Source organism: Prunus mume, linkage group LG3 (genome assembly GCF_029339155.1).
Source record: "Prunus mume cultivar Tortuosa linkage group LG3, ASM2933915v1, whole genome shotgun sequence".
Classification (NCBI taxonomy): domain Eukaryota; kingdom Viridiplantae; phylum Streptophyta; class Magnoliopsida; order Rosales; family Rosaceae; genus Prunus; species Prunus mume.
The window spans coordinates 12465681-12483962 of NC_142700.1; the positions used below are offsets into that span (position 1 = coordinate 12465681).

The 18282-nt window shown below is 35.7% G+C and overlaps 1 protein-coding gene, 1 long non-coding RNA gene and 2 pseudogenes across 2 annotated transcripts; all 4 read left to right on the forward strand.

Moving 5' to 3' along the window:
- The first annotated feature begins 7039 nt into the window (after window positions 1-7039).
- Window positions 7040-8591, forward strand: LOC103326104 (epidermis-specific secreted glycoprotein EP1 pseudogene; annotated as a pseudogene).
- Window positions 8592-10843: 2252 nt separating this feature from the next.
- Window positions 10844-12432, forward strand: LOC103326103 (epidermis-specific secreted glycoprotein EP1-like). Its single transcript, XM_008228310.3, has one exon. The coding sequence runs from the start codon at window positions 11005-11007 to the stop codon at window positions 12316-12318; it is 1314 nt and encodes a 437-aa protein (XP_008226532.2). The 5' UTR covers window positions 10844-11004; the 3' UTR covers window positions 12319-12432.
- A 1756-nt stretch (window positions 12433-14188) lies between these two features.
- Window positions 14189-15505, forward strand: LOC103326163 (epidermis-specific secreted glycoprotein EP1 pseudogene; annotated as a pseudogene).
- Window positions 15506-15916: 411 nt separating this feature from the next.
- Window positions 15917-17481, forward strand: LOC148918767 (uncharacterized). The gene is made up of 4 exons (XR_016125484.1): window positions 15917-16057; window positions 16569-16815; window positions 16904-17015; window positions 17197-17481. It is a non-coding gene; the product is annotated as an uncharacterized LOC148918767 (long non-coding RNA).
- Window positions 17482-18282: the final 801 nt, after the last annotated feature.

Genomic DNA, 18282 nt, shown 5'->3' on the forward strand with positions numbered 1-18282 from the left:
AAAAAGATAGCTTATGATTTGAAAACTTTAACTTTGCCGACTCCACTCACGTTGGTTACATCAAGGCTCCAAATCATTGAAAAAAGAATGATTTATCTTCTTTGTGGCAATGAAATTATTCTGTTTTCTATGTATAATATAATGAAGATATATTATTGAAATAAGAAGAATTAGCCCCCGTGAAGACTAAGGCCGTCTCCACTCCAGTAGTGGGTTATATATATTATATCGTGCTAGACATTTACACAAGAGTGTGTCTGGTGGAGTTGGCTCTAATGCGTATTCACTTAACAAAACTACTTGAGTTCGATTCTCTTTGAAGTCCATTTATTTTCCTTCTTTTTTTTATATACTATTTTTTGCATTATAACAACAAATTTTACATAATTTTAAATAAATAAAAACAAAAAGCCTTTAAAGGAAATGTTGAAGCTAGCTAACTATATGCATCCCTAAACACTTTCTACTCCTCCCCTTTTTTTCTTTAAAATTAAAAAAAGCTTTCTCCACCAAGAAAAGTACTCTCTTCATCCAAAACAAAACAAAAAAAAATCATAGTTTCTTCGATTATCCAGTAAGTAATCATCATCATTCATCAATCTCTCTTTGGTTCTTTTTTCAATCCTTTGACAATTTTTGTTTTTTTCAATTTTAGGAATTTCAACACCAACAAAAGAAAACCCTAATTCCTAAATTCATAAAGATCACTCAAAATCAAATAGTCAGTTTCAAATCTCAATTCAAATTCAAGTATGTATCTAAATTTCAATCTATTCTATATATTACATGACTTAATTTATTAAATTATTATCATGTTGATGATTAGTTATATGGGAATATAGTTTTTAGAAATATTTATCTATTTCTTGCTGGGGTTTTCTTCTAGGTTATAGGGTTTTGGAATTTTTCTTTGTTAATGACATTTGTGTGCAACTACTCATTAATTTGTGATTGCCATTTTTTCCTATTAAACACAAATTGCTTATTGGAGGCAGCAAGAAACTTTATAGGGGCACAATGAGCTTATTATTTTTGTACCAAACGTACTAATATTTAACTTTATCAAATGAAAACATTTAAATTTTTATGAATTTGATTTCGGATTGTCATTACATGTTTATTGATGGTGACTTTTAGTTATAAAAAAATTGTTTATGACATTTAGTCATGGCAAATTTTTATTTATAGTATTTTCGTATTAGATTATATGAGGCCCAAATTTAAGTTTTACAGAGCCCTCAAAATCTATAGTAGTGAGTTAAACTAACAAATTTAGCCTTTTCACACCCCAAAAGCCATTTCCAGCAAGTTGGCTAAACTTGTCATGTCAAAACCCAAGCAAGCTGAAGAGGCCAAGTAGCTAAACTTGGCCATATTCATGGATGTGCTATTTCATATATGCTGACGTCAGCTAGCCATTATTATTATTTCATGTCTATTTTACAATGAAACTATAGTCCATCACTATTCATAAAAAAAACTATAAATAGTGTGCTAAATTTTACATATGGGCTATGTTTAGCCCTCCACTTCTGGAGATGGCCTAATAAGTAAATTACGGGTCTGATGTTGCGTTCTCAATATATAGGCTTTTTACACTATAACTTACCAGTAAGATATGGTGTTTTTAGAAAAATAAGCTATTTACTCAATAAATTACGGGTAAGATGTTGCCTTCTCAGATATATAGGCACGTTACACTATAACTTACCCGTAAGATATGGTGTTTTAGAAAATAGGCAATTCACTAAATAAATTACGGGTATGATGTTGCGTTCTCAGATATATAGGCTTTTGACACTATAACTTACCGGTAAGATATGGTGTTTTTAGAAAAATAAGCTATTTACTTGATAAATTAAGGTTAAGATGTTGCGTTTTCAGATATATAGGCATTTTACACCATAACCTACAAGTAAGATATGTTGTTTTTAGAAAAATTGGCTATTTACTCAATAAATTATGGGTAAGATGTTGCGTTCTCATATATATAGGCTTTTTACACTATAACTTACCGGTAAGATATGATGTTTTTCGAAAAATATGCAATTTACTCAATAAATTAAGGGTAAGATGTTGCATTCTCAAATATATATAAGCATTTAACACTATAACTTAGCTTTAAGATATGGTGTTTTTAGAAAAAATATGTTATTTATGCAATAAATTACGGTAAGATGTTGCGTTCTAAGATATATAGGATTTTTTACACTATAACTTACCGGTAAGATATGATGTTTTTAGAAAAATAAGCTTTTTACTCAATAAATTACGGGTAAGATGTTACGTTCTCAGATATATAGGCATTTTGCACTATAACTTACCATAATTTGTAGTGTTTCAGAAAAATAGGTAATTCACGCAATAAATTACAAGTAGGATGTTGCATTATCATATATATATATATATATATAGGCTTTTTACACTATAACTTACCAGGTAAGATATGATGTTTTTAGAAAAATAAGCTATTTACTTGATAAATTGAGGTTAAGATGTTACGTTCTCATATATATAGGCATTTTATACTGTAACTTACATGTAAGATATGGTGTTTTTAGAAAAATTGGCTATTTACTCAATAAATTACGGATATGATGTTGCGTTCTCAAATATATAGGCTTTTTACACTATAACTTACCGGTAAGATATCATGTTTTTCGAAAAATATGCAATTTACTCAATAAATTACCAGTAAAATGTTGCGTTCTCAAATATATAGACATTTAACCCTATAACTTAGCTTTAAGATATGGTGTTTTAAGAAAAATATGTTATTTACGCAATAAATTACGGGTAAGATGTTGCATTCTCAAATATATAGGCTTTTTACACTATAACGTACCGGTAAGATATGATGTTTTTAGAAAAATAAGTTATTTACTCAATAAATTACATGTAAGATTTTGCGTACTCAGATATATAGGCATTTTAAACTATAACATACCTTAATTTATGGTGTTTTTGGAAAAATAGGCAATTCACGCAATAAGTTACGGGTAATTATCATATATATATATATGCTTTTTACACTATAATTTACTGATAAGATATGGTGTTTTTAGAAAAAATAAGTTATTTACTCGATAAATTGAGGTTAAAATGTTGCGTTCTCAAATATATAGGCATTTTACACTGTAACTTACCGGTAAGATATGGTGGTTTTTAGAAAAATTGGCTATTTACTCAATAAATTAAGAGTAAAATATTGCATTCTCAGATATTGGCCTTTTTACACTATAACTTACCGGTAAGATATGATGTTTTTCTAAAAATATGCAATTTACTCAATAAATTTCTGGTAAGATGTTGCGTTCTCAAATATATTGGCATTTAACACTATAACTTAGCCTTAAGATATGGTGTTTTTATAAAAATATGCTATTTACGCAATAAATTACGGGAAGATGTTTCGTTCTCAAATATATAGGCTTTTTACATTATTACTTACCGGTAAGATATGGTGTTTTTAGAAAAATAAGCTACTTAAATTATAGGTAAGATGTTGCGTTCTCAAAAATATATAGGCTTTTTACACTATAACTTACCGGTAAGATATAATGTTTTTCGAAAAATATGCAATTTACTCAATAAATGACGAGTAATAACAGCGTTCTCTAATATATATGCATTTTAGACTATAACTTACCGTAATTTATAGTGTTTTCAAAAAAAAAAAAAAAAAAAAAAAAAGGCAATTCACACAATAAATTATGGGTAAGATGTTGCGTTATCAGATATATAGGCTTTTTACACAATAACTTACGGGTAAGATATGGTATTTTTAGAAAAATACGATATTTACTCAATAAATTACAGGTAAGATGTTGTCCTTCTCAGATATATAGGCACTTTACGCTATAACTTACCGGTAAGATATGTTGTTTTTAGAAAAATAGGCAATTCACTAAATAAATTACGGGTAAGATGTTGCGTTCTCAGATATATAGGCATTTTACGTTGTAACTTACCAGTAAGATATGATGTTTTTAGAAAAATAAGCTATTTACTCAATAAATTACGGATAAGATGTTTCGTTCTCAAATATATAGGCACTTTACATGTAACATACCGGTAAGATAAGGTGTTGCCGACTCCACTCATGTTGGTTACATCAAGGCTCCAAATCATTGAAAAAAGAATTATTTACCTTCTTTGTGGCAATGAAATTATTCTATTTTCTATGTATAATATAATGAAGATATATTATTGAAATAAGAAGAATTAGCCCCCATGAAGACTAAGGCCATCTCCTGTAGTGGGTTAAACTCACAAATTTAGCCTTTTCATACCCCAAAAGCCATTTCCAGCAAGTTGGCTAAACTTGTCACGTCACTGGTCAAACCCAGTAAGCAAGCTGAAGAGGCCAAGTGTTGAGCTAAACTTGGCCATATTCATGGATGTGCTATTTCAGATATGCTGACGTCAGCTAGCCATTATTATTATTTCAGGTCTATTTTACAATAAATATATAGTCCATCACTATTCATTTAAAAAAAACTATAAATAGTGTGCTAAATTTTATAGATGGGCTGTATTTAGCCCTCCACTTTTGGGGATGGCCTAATAAGTAGCTCGTGAACATAATCCTTGTGCATTTCTTTTAAATTTTTGTAAGGTAACTTTTATTAATTCTTCTAAACAAAACATTATTAATTTAAAACTTTGGTTATATGCGTGAATATGTCCTGGAGGGAAACAATGTTATTTGGAAGAAAAAAAATAATCCAAAATGAAACAGTTATACTAAGAAAATTAATTAAATACGACAGAAAACATTGTTATATGTAAAATATTCCTAAACCTCATCACTCTTTTTTTTCTTTATTTGTACTATATTATTTAAATGTAGTAAAAATTCCTGTGATTTTCTTAATACATGTGCACAAAAATTAGTATAATGTACAACGTAATATTACAACAATTGTCATATTATACAAACGATAGTAGAGGAGGTGAAATTGGAACACAATCTTTTTGATTATATCATATATGTTGTAATTGATTTTATTCAACGATGAAAATGTTTTAAAATTGGCAGGTTTTTCAAAAGAAAGTGAAGCAAGAGTTGCAATATGTTAAAGGAGGAGAAGCATTTGAAATGTGAAAATCATGATGATTGTATAAGCCTGTGTGGCAAGAGGTGCCCAGTGCACAAGTGCATAGCTGGGCACTGTAATTGTGGTTGTGCCAATAAAAAGTTCACTGCTGAAGAAGTTCTCGCTGGTATGGATGAAACACTGAGATTAAGTAACCATATTAATTAAAATAATCTCTAATTAATTCATAGTAATTAATCAACAAAGATAACTAGCTTTGGGTCTGGAAGCCGAAGGTGAAAAGCAAGAGGAACAAATGGAGATGATTGATGCAGCAGGTTATTGCACATATGCCCTCTTGGATGCGACGCTAGAGTTTGTCAGGAAGCACATTGCTGGTGTACTTGTAGCTGAACAAATTTTTATTGCTTTGTATAATTTATTTTGACAATAAAATAATCAAAGATATATGGACCAATTGAATGTATTCAAATCGATTTTATGAGTTTTTTTTAATTAATTGTTGACGATTATGATGTCAGACATTTGCCTCAAGCAATTGCAATGAAGGGAGATGGTATCTGACACTTAAAAAAAAACATATTCTTATCGAAAATTTAGGAAATGAGTACAATTTTTTTTAAAAGAAGTTTTCTATTACCAACTAGTTCAAAATCTTTTTTTTTTATACAAGCAATATTCAATTTTAATCTAATCTAAACTATGATGAGAGAGATTCAAACTTGGGTGCAAAGTGAAAAGTACATCCGCTCAAACCAACTTGACTAAGCCCATAAAAAGGAAAATTGTTTCACCCTAGAAGTTCCACGCTCATCCAATTTTCACATACCCACAGGCCCAAGTTAAAGGTTCATCTACATAAAAGTACTCAATTTTTGGGAATCGTTTCAAATTAATACCCAACTTTTTTTTTTTTTTCCAGACATACTAACCTCACGAAAACGTACAAATAATCCAAAATTTGTTAAATGTTAAAAATTTGTTAAATTATGATGCAGCAAACATAGGGGCTAATTCCTTTTGATGATGTGAATTAAAAATTTAATAAAAAATTATTTTTCTGTTAAAATAATAAAAATAAATAAATATGTAAAATCAAATAAGTAAAATACTAAAATAACAACATTTTAAAAGTAAAAAGATCAGAAACCCAGCCCCACTCTTTCCCCAACCACCACCAACCATACCCCTGCACCACCCCCACTCCTGCCCCATGCCTTTCATCTCCAGCCAGACACATCGACTCAGATAAACACTTACATGAAATTGGGATAGCACTATTTTACTATTTTTATCTAAACACGATATGTCACGTGAGATAACTTTTCTACGTGACATTCTGTGATTGGTCGGAAATAGCAAAATAGTGTTATTCCCATTTCATACAAGCTTTTCTGCATTGCACCTTGTCAATAACCAAACTCCAGAGAGAGAGAATCAAAACCTGCCCAAAAGTACTATTGATCTGGATTTTATTAACATATTGTCCGGAATTGATTCCTTGGTAAAAGACTATGCAAATTCATTCCTCAACTAGCAACTTAAGCATATTGAAGCGATTTGGTGTAACAATTACAGCTGATCAACAATTAGAAAATTTGTAACAAAAAAATTAATTTGGACAAGAATGCCCCTTAAACAAAAAAAATCAGATTGGTCCAGTTTCCATGTTATTTTGTCAGTCAACCATGACCACGCAGTCAAATTCATATCCATTTGATCAATAAATTCCAAACCAAAAGAAAGAGAGCATTTCTCTCCAAATAATGGATTCTTTTCTTCCAAAACACATCTGGTGGATAAGGGTTGAGGATTAAAACCTCTCCTTCCGACAAACAATGATAAAAACATTGCTGTATTGGGGACGAAAATTATTATACGCTCCACCAACGCACGTTCTTAAAGCACAAAATAATAAACAAGTACCAAACAAAGTATACCAATGTAATATAACAATCATTATTGAGCACGGCTTTATACATAGAATCATAGCTGTGCATGATTTTATCAAAATTGGCGTCTGAAAACAGTCGGTTCATTTTCACATTTTAATCCTAGAATCATCCCAATTCAAGCCAATGTGAGATTATAAACAGAGGCCTACTTTTAGCTCTCCAAGACCAACAGAAACCTACAAGCTACAACATGGCTTCCCCTACAGCTACATGCACAATCTCATTGCTTTCCCTCTCTCTTCTCACTCTTGGCTTTCACTGCTCAAGCTCAAGTTCCAGCCAATGAAACTTTCAAGTTTGTCAATGATGGAGAGTTTGGGCCGTACGTTGTAGAATACGATGGAAACTACCGTATGATTAGTGTGTTTAACGCCCCTTTCCAACTTGGCTTCTACAACACCACCCCAAATGCCTTCACTCTTGCTCTTCGAATGGGCTTGCTGCGATCCGAGTCACAGTTGCGTTGGGTTTGGGAGGCCAACCGGGGAAATCAGGTTGGCTAAAATGCCACTCTCACATTCGGGACAGAAGGCAACCTTGTTTTGGCTGACGCCAATGGCAGAGTGGCGTGGCAGACCAACACTGCCAACAAAGGTGTGGTAGGCTTCAAGTTGCTTCCAACAGGCAACATAGTGCTTTATGACTCAAAGGGCAACTTCGTTTGGCAAAGCTTTGACCACCCTATCGACACTTTGTTGGTGGGCCAATCTCTAAAGGCAGGGCAGTAAACAAGCTCGTGAGTCGGGCCTCCGAGACCGAAAACAAAGATGGGGCTTATAGCTTGGTGATGGAGCCGAAGGGAATATTTTTGTACTACAAGAGCAAGAACTCCCCAAAGCCTTTGCTCTACTCTCAAGTGATTACTATTGATAAGGGCTCACTTGACCATGCAACGTTGAAATGTGCCCCGGACACAGATGAAGGTTATGCTTATGACATAACCCTAGATTATGAAGCGGCCGACTCTTCTTCTGGTGGAAGTCGCATTCTAGCTAGACCTAAATACAACGGCACGTTGACCCTCCTCAGGCTTGGAATTGATGGAAATCTCAAGCTTTACACTTACAACGACCATGTGGATTGGCGTGCATGGGAGGTGACCTTCGCTATTTTCGACAGAGATGATTCAATCTGGGAAACCGAGTGCCAGTTGCCGGAGCGATGCAGGAACTTTGGCCTTTGCGAGGACAGCCAATGTGTTGCTTGCCCATCGTCAAAGGGATTGTTGGGTTGGCGCAAGACTTGTGAGCCTGAGAAGCTGACTTCTTGCAATCCAAGGAGCTTCCGCACTATAAAGTTGAAGGGGTTGATCATTTTTTGAGCAAGTACACTAGGGGAGATGCTACAAAGGAGGCTGATTGTGGTAAGAAGTGTACTTCGGATTGCAAGTGTTTGGGGTACTTTTACAACCAGGATAGTTCAAGGTGTTGGATAGCTTATGATTTGAAAACTTTGACCAAAGTTGCCAATTCGAGTCATGTGGCTTATATCAAGACGCCTAATTAGTAATATACTTTTAGGGACTAGATCTTGACTTTGTTGTATTTCTGATCGAACATCAAATGTTATGAACTCAATAAAGATTTGTTTGGATTCTCCAGGTGAGTGGAGAACATTATATTATTAAAAATGCAGTGCAATATTCTCTTTGTGTGATTGATTATAGTAAATAATATAATATTAATCATCATTTGAAATGTGAAAATCATGATGATTGTATAAGCCTGTGTGGCAAGAGGTGCCCAGTGCACAAGTGCATAGCTGGGCACTGTAATTGTGATTGTGCCAATAAAAAGTCCACTGCTGAAGAAGTTCTCGCTGGTATATGAAACAATGAGATTAAAGTAACCATATTAATTAAAATAATTTCTAATTAATTATTAGTAATTAATCAATAAAGATAATAATAATAATAATATCTTACTTCTTCTTATCAGCTTTGGGAGAGAAACTCTCATGCAACGAGGATATCACTTTTTGTTATCCTTGGCCAATAACACAATGACACATAAGATAACTTTTTCACATGTTATATATTGTTATATTGACCGGGAATAACAAAACAATGAACATCCCCTTTATATGTAAGTTTTTTTGCAGCTTTGGGTCTGGAAGGCGAAGCTGAAAAGCAAGAGGAACAAGTGGAGATGATGGATGCAGCATGTTATTGCACATATTGGTGGCAGTGCAAGCACATATGCCCTCCTGGATGCGGCGCTAGAGTTTGTCAGGAAGCACATAGCTGGTGTACTTGTAGCTGAACAAATTTTTATTGCTTTGCAGAATTTAAACAAAAATGTGTCTTTTGACAATAAAAGAATAAAAAGATATGTAGACCAATTGAATGTATTCAAATCGATCCCATTATTATTATCGACATATAAATTAAGGCCATTAAATTGGTATTAGAGTAAATTTGTTTTTTGAATTAATTGTTAAAGATAATGATGTAAGACATTTGCCCCAAGCAATGAAGGGAGATGTTATCGACATCATATTCTTAAGTGAAAACGTAAGAAATGAGTGCAATTTTTTTCAAAGTGTTATATTACGAACTAGTTCTTTTTTTTTATTTTTTTTAAATTTTATATAAGTGATATTCTACTTTAATTTAATTTAAACTACATGAAGATGGATTTCAACTCGAACGTAAAGTGAGGAGCACATCCTCTCTAACGAATTTCCGCACTCGTCCAATTGGCACATACCCACAGGGCCAACTTGTATCTCTATAAAGCCAATGACATATAATGGTGAATTTTATATTTTGTATTTTCGATAGGAAAAAACTTTACTTTTTTTACTTTTTTTTCTTTTTGGTCTTCAACAATTTTACTATGAGGGTGCATAAATTCAAGGGGTAACTACATAAAAGTATTTAATTTTTGGGGCTTGTTTCAAATTAATACTTAACTACAAGAGTTTCACAACATTAAAAAAATAAAATAAATAAATAAATAAATAAATAAAGTGGAAACAGTCATCATTATTTGGTGATATTTACTGGAGTGATTAGAGGCTTTAGTCACCAAAAAGGCTTTTTTGGTGACAACCCCATCAAATATCACCAAATAATGGTGATTGTTGCCACTTTTTTTTTTTTGTAGTGCAACTTTCAGTTCTTGTTTGATTGACCACTTGCTTAGTGTATCATCCAATACACATACGACATGTGGAATTATGCTTAGTATAATATATTTTATGCTTAATTGCAAGAGTGTCACAACTTTCAGTTCTTGTTTGATTGACCACCTGCCTGGTGTACCATTCAGTACACATAAGATATGTGGAATTATTCTCCAACTTATTGCATTGCTTTTTATAACATGTGACTTGCTGTATTGAAAATATTCTATATCCCATATCTATTGAATGGTACATCAGCCACGTAATGTATTCGAAACACTCAAAAATTTCCATGTTATTTTTTCAGTCAACCAAGACCACGCAGTCAAATACATATCCATTTGATCAATAAATTACAAATCAAAAGAGAGCAAATTCTCTCTAAATACGACATAAAAACTTCCAATAATGGAAGGATTTACTTTTAGGCTTCTTTCACTTTATGACCAGGCTTTTCTTTTCTTCCAGAAACACCTTGTAGTGGATAAGGGTTGAGGATTAAGATTAGGCATCCTCCCTTCCGACAAACAATGACAAAAGCAACATTGCTGTATTGGATAACATGGGGAAGAAAATTATAATATGCGCCACCAACCCACGTTCATAAAATCCAAAATAATAAACTAGTACCAAACAAAGTACCATGTAATATAAAAATAATTCTTTGCGAAGAAAATCATAGCATTATTGACCACGGCTTTGTACATAGAATCGTAGCTGTTCATGATTTGATCAAAAATGGCGTCTGAAAACAGTCGGTTCATCTTATTTTAATCCCAGAATCATCTAAATCCAACCAATATGAGATTATAAATAGAGGCCTACTATCAGCTCTCCAGGCCAACACAAACCTACAAGCTAACATGGCTTCCTCTACATCCACCATCTCATTGCTTTCCCTCTTTCTCTTCTCACTCTTGGCTTTCGTTTCTCAAGCTCAAGTTCCTGCAAACGAAACTTTCAAGTTTGTCAACGATGGAGAGTTTGGGCCTTACATTATAGAATACGATGGAAACTACCGTATGCTTAGTGTGTTTAACGCCCCCTTCCAACTTGCCTTCTACAACACCACCCCAAATGCCTTCACTCTTGCTCTTCGCATGGGCTTGAGGCGATCCGAGTCACTCTTCCGTTGGGTTTGGGAGGCCAACCGGGGAAATCCGGTTGGCGAAAACGCCACTCTCACCTTCGGGACAGACGGCAACCTGGTATTAGCCGAAGCCAATGGCCGAGTGGCGTGGCAAACAAACACTGCCAACAAAGGGGTGGTAGGCTTCAAGTTGCTTCCAACAGGCAACATGGTGCTTTATGACTCGAAGGGCAACTTCGTTTGGCAAAGCTTTGACCACCCTACCGACACTTTGTTGGTGGGCCAATATCTAAAGGCAGGGGCAGTAAACAAGCTCGTGAGTCGGGCCTCCGAGACTGAAAACAAAGATGGCGCTTATAGCTTGGTGATGGAGCCCAAGGGAATATTTTTGTACTATAAGAGCAAAAACTCCCCAAAGCCATTGCTCTACTCTCAAGTGATTACTATTGATAAGGGCTCACTTGACCATGCAACCTTGAAATGTACCCCGGACACAGATGAGGGTTATGCTTATGACATAACCCTAGATTATGAAGCGGCCAACTCTTCTTCTGGTGGAAATCGTATTCTAGCCAGACCTAAATACAACAGCACGTTGACCTTCCTCAGGCTTGGAATTGATGGAAATGTCAAGCTTTACACTTACAACGATAAGGTGGATTGGGGTGCATGGGAGGTGACCTTCGCTCTTTTCGACAGAGATAATTCAATCTGGGAAACTGAGTGCCAGTTGCCGGAGAGATGCGGAAACTTTGGCCTCTGCGAGGACAGCCAATGTGTTGCTTGTCCATCGTCAAAGGGATTGTTGGGTTGGAGCAAGACTTGTGAGCCTGAGAAGCTAACTTCTTGCAATCCAAAGAGCTTCCGCTACTACAAAGTTGAAGGGGTTGATCATTTTTTGAGCAAGTACACTAGGGGAGATGCTACAAAGGAGGCTGATTGTGGTAAGAAGTGTACTTCGGACTGCAAGTGTTTGGGGTACTTTTACAACCAGGATACATCGAGGTGTTGGATAGCTTATGATTTGAAAACTCTGACCAAAGTTGCCAATTCTACTCACGTGGCTTATATCAAGACACCTAACTAGTAATGTATTTAGAGGGACTAGATCTTCACTTCGTTGTATTTCTGATCGAACATCAAATTGAATAAAGATTGTTTGGATTCTCCAGGTGAGTGGAGAACGTTATATCATTAAAAATGCATTACAATATTCTCTTTGTGTGATTTGATTATAGGTAAATAATATAATATTAATCATCAAATCTCCATCTAAATATATACTGTATTATAAACTAAGTTGGCATAACTGAGTCCGGAGAGGATCTTCTTTCTTCAGGTGATTAATTTGTTCTGTAAATGCATTAAAATTAATTAGCGGATTAAGAAAACAATAATAATACAACATTTACTGATTATTTTACTGATCTCATCTTTCATAGAAGTGAGATCTACTTGTATTAGAGAAGAGCACAGATAGCAGCACATAACTGTTTACGATCTGTATGGATGTCCCTTGAATTCCACGAAGAGGCACGAGAACTTTCTCTTTTTTCTTTTTTGAAGACAAGAGGTACATAAACTTTCGGAACTTTAACTTTATTCAATTAATTAGCTACAAGTTGTTTTCTGGCTTTTGCTTGTGCTTTATTATTTTAGCTACAAGTGGAAGACTGTTCTGAAGGTTTTCTAGTGTTGGCATGGTTTAAGTGCTAGTTTGGTCGCCAACGGATTCCCACCACAATGGTGGTGGCTTCCCCTCCTCATGTACCCCCAGTTCGAATCCCAAAATCGAACTCCAATGAAAAAAAAAAAACAACTTGTAGCTAAAATGTTAAATTAAAAAGAAATCCAGCTGGGCTAGTCCTCTTGTAATTATGGTCAAAGTCAAACAAAGAGGCCGGGTGTCTGCAAAACCGCAAATACACTGTCGGAGGCAGCCACTTGGAGAGAAATGGGTGCACTGAGGAGGAGATCAGAGATGCTACGAAAAAGATCTATTTATTTAATGAAACGAAATAACAAAATTGAAATTCAGTGTGCGGTTGCCAATAAATAAACCAAAAGTAGAACCCAAAACAATTAATTAGGCAGTGAATTTATTTATTTATTTATTTTAAAGTAGAAAATAAACCAAGCATGAACTATTCTAATTCTAGCAAATTTCTCCACTAGTGGATGCGTAGTCATCCTCACCACTTGGGCTGAAGAGTAGGGTATACTTGCACAATTATTTGTTGTCATTCATTTCGAAAAAGCAGGGAAGAGGGTTGGGTGGGGAATGCATGCAACTTGTACATATCATAATTAAGACATAGCAAATTGTCGTTATCTTTTTCAACAAGTTGCCGCATATAAATGGCTTGACTTTCCTTGTTTACAGTCGACGGGTTTAGCCGGTGTAAAAGGGTCTTGATTTGAATATCAACAGTCTCATATTCGAACTCCCATGACATTTTAGCAGTGAAAAAATTCCCATTTTTAGAAGTTTATTGTTAGAGATCGGGTTTTATGTATTGTTAATCAAGCCTTAAAATTAATCTTTACCCAGCAAAAAAAAAAAAGGATAGTAGAAAACGTATATATATTCACATCTAAGCCAAAAATTTATCACTATAAATGTCATTCTTTCCCTTGATTTTTTTATTCTTTGATCCAATGGTTGGCTAGTCCGCGACTCTATATCATGACTTTTTTTTCTTCCCATTCTCCAAACCTCTCTTCATTCAAAGATAATGGGTATTGGGTAACATGGGGAGAAAACACAAAATTTAATCCCCACACTCATGCACGTTATACAGATGACTTTGTCTGAACAATATTTTAAGAAGACAATTTCAAGTATGATCCAAATCCAAATCAATATCAAATAATAAGAAGACTACAAGTTCACTGTCTATGATAATTATAATTACAAATATACAACGGGTCTCGACCTCTAAGAGATACAACACAAACCAAGCAACAAAATAAACATGTCTTCCCCTACATTTACCATGCCATTGCTCTCCTTATTATTCTTCTTCTCGATCTTTTGTATCGTTGCTCAGGCTCAAGTTCCTGCCAATGAAACTTTCAAGCTTGTCAACGAGGGAGAATTTGGGCCTTATGTTGTGGAATATTTTGGAGATTATCGTATGCTGCCTTATGTCTTTAACTCCCCCTTCCAGCTTGGCTTCTACAACACCACCCATAATGCCTTCACTCTTGCTCTACGCATGGGCTTGGTGCGTTGGGTTTGGGAGGCCAACCCAGGTAATCCAGTTGGCGAAAACGCCACCCTCACGTTCGGGACAGATGGCAACCTTGTATTGGCTGATGCCGATGGCCGAGTGGCATGGCAAACCAACACTGCCAACAAAGGGGTGGTAAGCTTCAAGTTGCTTCCAACAGGCAACATGGTGCTCTATGACTCAAAGGGTAACTTTGTTTGCAAAGCTTTGACAGCCCAACTGACACTCTGTTGGTGGGTCAATCTCTCCGGGCCGGAGCAGTAAGGAAGCTCATGAGTCGGGCCTCCTAGAAGGAAAACAAAGATGGGGGCTTACAGCTTAGTGATGGAGCCCAAGGGATTATTTTTGTATTATAAGAGCAACAACTCTCCGAAGTCCTTGCTCTACTCTCAATTGATTACTATTCAGAAGGGTTCTTTAGACCATGTGACATTGAGTAGCGCCCCGGAAACAGATGAGGGTTATGTTCATGACCTAATCCTAGAGTATCAAGTGGCCAACTCTTCATCGGGTGGAAATATCTTTCTAGATGTACCCAAATTCAACACCACATTGGCATACCTCCGGCATGGATTCGATGGAAACATCAAGCTTTACACTTACTGTGACAAGGTAGATTCATGGGAGCAGACCTTTACACTTTTCTACAGAGATTCGGTGTGGGAGACTGAGTGCCAGCTTCCGTCTAGATGTGGAGACTTTGGCGTTTGTGAGGACAACCAATGTGTTGCTTGCCCATTGGCTGAAGGGCTTTTGGGCTGGAACAAGACTTGTGAGCCTGAGAAGGTAACTTCTTCTTGTAAGGCAACGAGCTTCCACTACTACAAGGTTGAAGGAGTTGATTATTTCTTAAGCAAGTACACCAGGGGATCTTCTACCGAGGAGATCGATTGTGGTAACAAGTGTACTTCGGATTGCAAGTGTTTGGGATACTTTTACAACCAAGATACGTCAAGGTGTTGGATCGCTTATGATTTGAAAACCTTGACCAAAGTTGCCAATTCCACTCACGTGGCTTACATTAAGGCACCTAATCACTAATATGTGTAATTAGATCACATCATTTTAATCACTATGCCAAATTTCACTTTCAGCAACACTATATAGGCATCGATAAAACGGAAAATCGATGCTATTAGTACATTAGGCATCGATTTTGCAAATAACGATACTAAATAGGTATAAAGACATCAGTACAAATTTTGGGTTTTTTATTACGATGTCCTTTATTCCCCTTTAGCATCATCTCTTATAATCACAGATGCCTAAAGTGATTTGGCTTCTTTTTTTTTTAGTTTTTTTTTTAATGAGGGACTTTTTTTTTTTTAAAGCCGATGATGCCTAAAGTGTAGTCAACGCTAGTCCAAAATTTTTCACACTCTCCCTCTCAAACTCTAGCCTAGCCTTCATCTCCCTCTCAATTTTTTCACTCCCCTCTCCCTCTCATTTTTTTTTCTGTCCCTCTCAAACTCTCTTTTTCTTCTCCCTCCTCCATCATTGCCTTTTCTCTCTAAGACTCTCAGACGCTCTGGACGAGATGGGCGGTTTCGTCAGGCCTAAAGCCCAGCCACCCTTGCCCCTCCCTGAGCCGCGGTGACCTTCAAAAGCTCCAAGAGGTTTTTGAGTTTCAGTCGCTATTTCCGGCGACTCTGGCCACTGTTTTCATGAGTGAGGTATGGATATCCATCTCCTCATCACGCTCTAGCTGGTATTGTAATTATTTTGGGTTGATTTCGAAGTTTTCAAGTTTGATTGTCTACACCTATGGACACTTAGAAGATTCTTAATCAGCCTCTATGATGCCGCTTCATGGTTAGGTCTTCATCGTGCTTTAATCTCCGATCTTTTTCGTTTATTTCTCTGATAATCTTGATAGATCTATGCTTCAGTTTAATGAGGTCTTTATCATCATCGTTATGGATATCTTACTATTAATTTGATTGTATATTTTTTATTGTGACTTGCTATTTGAGCCTATTTGTCCATATCATGAATCGTAAACTTCTTTCAGTCCTTTCAATTATCGATTTCTATTTAATGCATTTCAATTTCTTGTGTTTTTAATAATAAATGTCTTTTGTTTTCTTGGCCCAAACCCTTCCAGATCCGATCCGATAGGGAATTTTTGTATCAGAATTTGGGTGAAGTTATAAAGGCAGGAGCAACAACTTTGAACATTCCTAACACTGTGGGTTATAACATGCCAAGTGAATATAGTCAGTTGATTTCTGGCATAAAATCTAATACCCCTGGAATTGAGAATGTTATCATTTTGACTCACTGCCAAAATGATCTTGGACTTTCTACTGTCAATACTATAGCGGTATACCATGTTGAGCAGCCTGACTTTGGTAAAGTTTTACTTTTCATTTTTTGGGTTTTCGCTGCATTACATTTTTTTGTTTTCTTGTTCGACATTGAATTCATTTTAATTAGCAGCGGTTGAGGTGGAAGAAAAGAAGGTCTCTGATCAGGCTGGTGAGGAGAATGAATTGATGCTGGATGGTGGATTTGTGGTGCCTCCAACAAACGCATTTGGCCACACTTTCAGGTTCCTTCTGTTCTTGCCATATTCTAGGCTGCATTCAATTATGATCATGAAACATTTTAATATACATTTTGCCTTGCCTTTCTGTTTCCAAAGAAGCTCAAGAAATGTCATATTCCCTTTTCCCTTATATTATATATCATCATTATTACTACTTATGTGAAGTTTATTCATCAAATAACAGTGACCGGAGCGATGCTGTTGAGGAACTCTATCGAATCAACTACATTAACCAAAGTGTTGACTTTGTAAGCAAACAGTTGCGGATTAGATTTTCTTCAATTTGGAAAAGGTTATATTAATAATGATTCTGTTATGTATTCCGAAATATTACAAAGTTATTCATATCATATATGGATACAGTTTATTTGAGAGAGATAAAGTGAAGGGAGAGGGAAAGAAACATCAAAGTCTGAACTCTTTTTCTATTTTGTGTTTTTGATTGGTAATTCATTCAATATTTGTTGTATTCCGGATTAGTGCAGCTGTTTAATTCGAACTTGGGATTCTTAGTTCCCAACTAACGTATTTGGTTTATAACAGTGGAAACTAAGAGAAGGTGAATATAACTTGTTGATAGCTCATACAATCACCATAAGCCAAGCCTATTATGAATGACACTTGGCCATAATGAAATGCTTTTTCTACCGACCCCAGCGTATAGGTATCACTAGCCTCCCTAGTTGGAGGCCGACAAACCCAAGGAGTAGTCTAATGATCGGGTATGTGAGTATTTACCCGACCACTAGGACGGGCATTCTAGATCCGAGGCGAGGACCTAACCCAGTTCATGTCAAATCGATCAACCCTATCCCTGCGATACATAGCCTGGCTAGCAAGAAGATTAGCTCAGTGCACGTCCCATCCTCGAACAGGTGTCGCCTTATTCGTTGGTCTCCACATGAGTAGGCAGGTGATGGAGAGGGATCATTTAATACACCTCACATCCCTGGTCGCATGTCACTTCATCACCTGACCTCTGCCAGCATGGTGATCTGAAATACAACATTAAATGTAACCCAGAATAGGGGAAAAGATCTCGTCTGAAAATTTCTTGACCTCTGCTTCTCCCTCCTATAAATACCCCTCACCTATCTCTAAACAAAGGTAATAACTCTTCATGTAGTAAAAGCCTTATATCCATTTTTTCTCAAACACAAGTTAGTTTCTGACTTAACCATCGGAGAGGGTTAGGCTGGAATCAACCCCAGTTTACCCTTAATTCTGATATCGTTTCAAGTGCGCAGATCATCCTTCGAAGGCAGTTCAT

Excerpts from the sequence above, each read along its gene's own strand:
- LOC103326103 (XM_008228310.3), top strand. The coding sequence starts at position 11,005 with ATGGCTTCCTCTACATCCACCATCTCATTGCTTTCCCTCTTTCTCTTC.